This window comes from Penaeus chinensis, chromosome 32 (genome assembly GCF_019202785.1).
Source record: "Penaeus chinensis breed Huanghai No. 1 chromosome 32, ASM1920278v2, whole genome shotgun sequence".
Classification (NCBI taxonomy): Eukaryota; Metazoa; Arthropoda; class Malacostraca; order Decapoda; family Penaeidae; genus Penaeus; species Penaeus chinensis.
Genome location: NC_061850.1, coordinates 23,701,809 through 23,704,308, shown reverse-complemented (window position 1 = coordinate 23,704,308; position 2,500 = coordinate 23,701,809). Strand labels below are relative to the sequence as shown.

Here is a 2,500-nt window from a genome sequence, read left to right as displayed (position 1 = left end):
TGAGTGCTAGTGTGCCCATATATGTGAAGCACTTACAACTACACAAAAATACAGGAATTCATATCAGAACAGAAAACTAAAATGGCATAACATAGTTATCACGAAAACTCTCAACCCAAAAAGAATACAAACACTTGATAACCTTGACAATATCAATGATCGTTTACCTTTGATCTTGATAATGATCCACTCTAGGCCCTCTCGTTCAAAGGGGTCGCTGCACTCCACCTCCATGATGTAGCGATTGGCACTGGCATCGCTGGCCTTTCTGAAGAAAAGATACTCCTGTGAACTCCAATGATCAAATCTTGATAAATGCGGACCCAAAGTAATACAACATGAGATAGAATTAGATCTCTTTGAAATTGTATGACAAATAGCTGTGATAATTATGTTAACAATAATAATAACAACAACAACAATAGTAAGAATAGTAACAACAATATCAATAATAATAATAATAATAATAATAATAATAATAATAATAATAATAATAATAACAGTTGTAGTAATGACAATGGTAATAAACATATTACTTAACTTACTTTCGTGCTGTAAAGTTGTGGAAGTTGTGAGTCCCTTTGTATATTTTCAAGGTACTTCTTAGTTCCTCCATAACTTCCGAGGAGATCCTGTAGTCTGCATCTGTCATCTGTAATGATAGGAAATATAAATTAACAGATAAAGCTTTTCTAGGTGCCTGTTGTGATACAGCGGTAACATGCGTAGCTGGAAACCATGAGGGTCTGTCACTGTTTGAATCCTGTCCCAAGTGTCTGAATTGTAAAGGGAAGGGCAGCCACTCAGGGTAATGGTCTCCACCTGCCACAAACAAAAGTCCTTTGAAAGGAGGCACCATCCTAGCCCTTGTGAGGAAGTTCATGATGCAAAACTAGATCCCAATTATTTCATTTTGACTGGAGGTATACTTTAACCCAATGTCGACGGGCATAGCATATACATACATACCACGCCCACTGTGAGTTTACTTTATTAATTGTTTTTACATATAGATGGCTACACTTGTACTAAGTCACCAATGAGCCAATTACAAGTACTTTTCCTTGATTTACAAAAATATTTTATGTTATCTTATATTGCTGTTAATGTTTATAACAATATAGTAATTATACTTTCTATGATAAAAATAACACCATCAATATTCATAGCAATAGTAAAATATAAGTTTTTCCCACCAATTCAAGGAATGGTGACATTAGGTAAGGTCACAAGGTCTACTAATTGACTCTTTTGTGGCTAAGCACTAGCAGAGCCATCTATGTGCAGAGACATTTCACAAAAATATAAAAATGAGCACAGCATTTTCCTATTTTTTTATTAATTTCCCCTGGCAGCATGTGGCCAACATGAAAATTGTAAAAAGAAAAGAAAAAAGAAGCATAGGAAGAAAAAAAGCAATGATATTAGATTTATTGTTACATATATTCTTAGAAGTTGTGCATGAAATGTGTAAGCTTCATAATAGAATTAAAATAAAAAATAAAAAATTACTATACTCTTTCATACTAATACCTTATGGAATATAAAAAGCATTAATATATACGTAATGCCCAAAAAGAACTTTACCAGGTACCCATACTGATCTACCCATTAACTTGGCCCACTGGTACCTACACCTATTACGTAAACAAAGAAAAAAAAAATAGTAGCAATACTAAACGATAAGCAACAAGATGTTATTAATCTAAAATAAAACACACAAATAAAACACAGAATACGCCATTTGGACCGACCTTTTCAACTGGAGCAAAGGCAAAAGTGGGGCACATGTAGGAGTACGTGCGTGAGTCACACCATGCCTTACAGTTGAAGCTTTTGGTTGTGCGTTTGATGGCCATGACCCTAATTTGGCTGTTGAGGTGCTTGTTGATTTCCGTCACCATGTCAGGCACATCCTCGGCTGGAGAGAATCAAGCAGCACCATTCAAACTTAGTTCCTTACATTTTCACTGGAAACTTGAGGTAAAGACTGAGGCCTGAATTTTTTGACGGTCTTGTCTGTTATGCAATTTTCAGTCTCTTTTGTAGGAAAACAACTTGTGGATAAACACTTTTTTTTTTTTTCTAGATTGGGTTTGCAACAATCCTTGGATATATTTTTAACCTTTAATGTCAAAAAGCTAAACAGTGGAGTTAAAGGTTTTGAATAAAAATCTGTAATCATGACGAATAATCAATCCTGAATGGAAAATGCCTTAAAAAATAATTAGCTTTATTTTTACAATGAATATGTTAACAATCAATATCCCTTTAGTAATATATTTTTTTTTTTTCCCTCTCTCTTTTTTGCTACAAAAATTAGACATACAAACAATGCATTTGATTTTGTCTCCAACTAAGGGAAAGCAAGCTAGCAGAACATGCTCTGTTAATACCATGACAAAAAAAACAAGATCAGCTAAAATAAAATCACAGCATAATAGCTAAAGAAAACGACGGAAAAGGTAAAAAAGTCAAGGACGTAAAAATAGGGTTTCAT

General features: G+C 33.9%; 1 protein-coding gene across 4 annotated transcripts in view; it reads right to left on the bottom strand.

The window, feature by feature from the left end:
* The window catches only part of LOC125042528 (tRNA pseudouridine synthase A-like), a 7,346-nt gene that overhangs the window by 2,122 nt on the left and 2,724 nt on the right, over positions 1-2,500 (bottom strand). For all 4 annotated transcript variants that reach the window (XM_047638187.1, XM_047638189.1, XM_047638190.1 and 1 more), the window contains exons 5-7: positions 1,755-1,921; positions 546-652; positions 168-268 (exon numbers count right to left, since the gene is read on the bottom strand). In XM_047638187.1, coding sequence (XP_047494143.1) covers positions 168-268; positions 546-652; positions 1,755-1,921 — 375 coding nt within the window. The remainder of the gene's footprint in view (positions 1-167; positions 269-545; positions 653-1,754; positions 1,922-2,500) is intronic.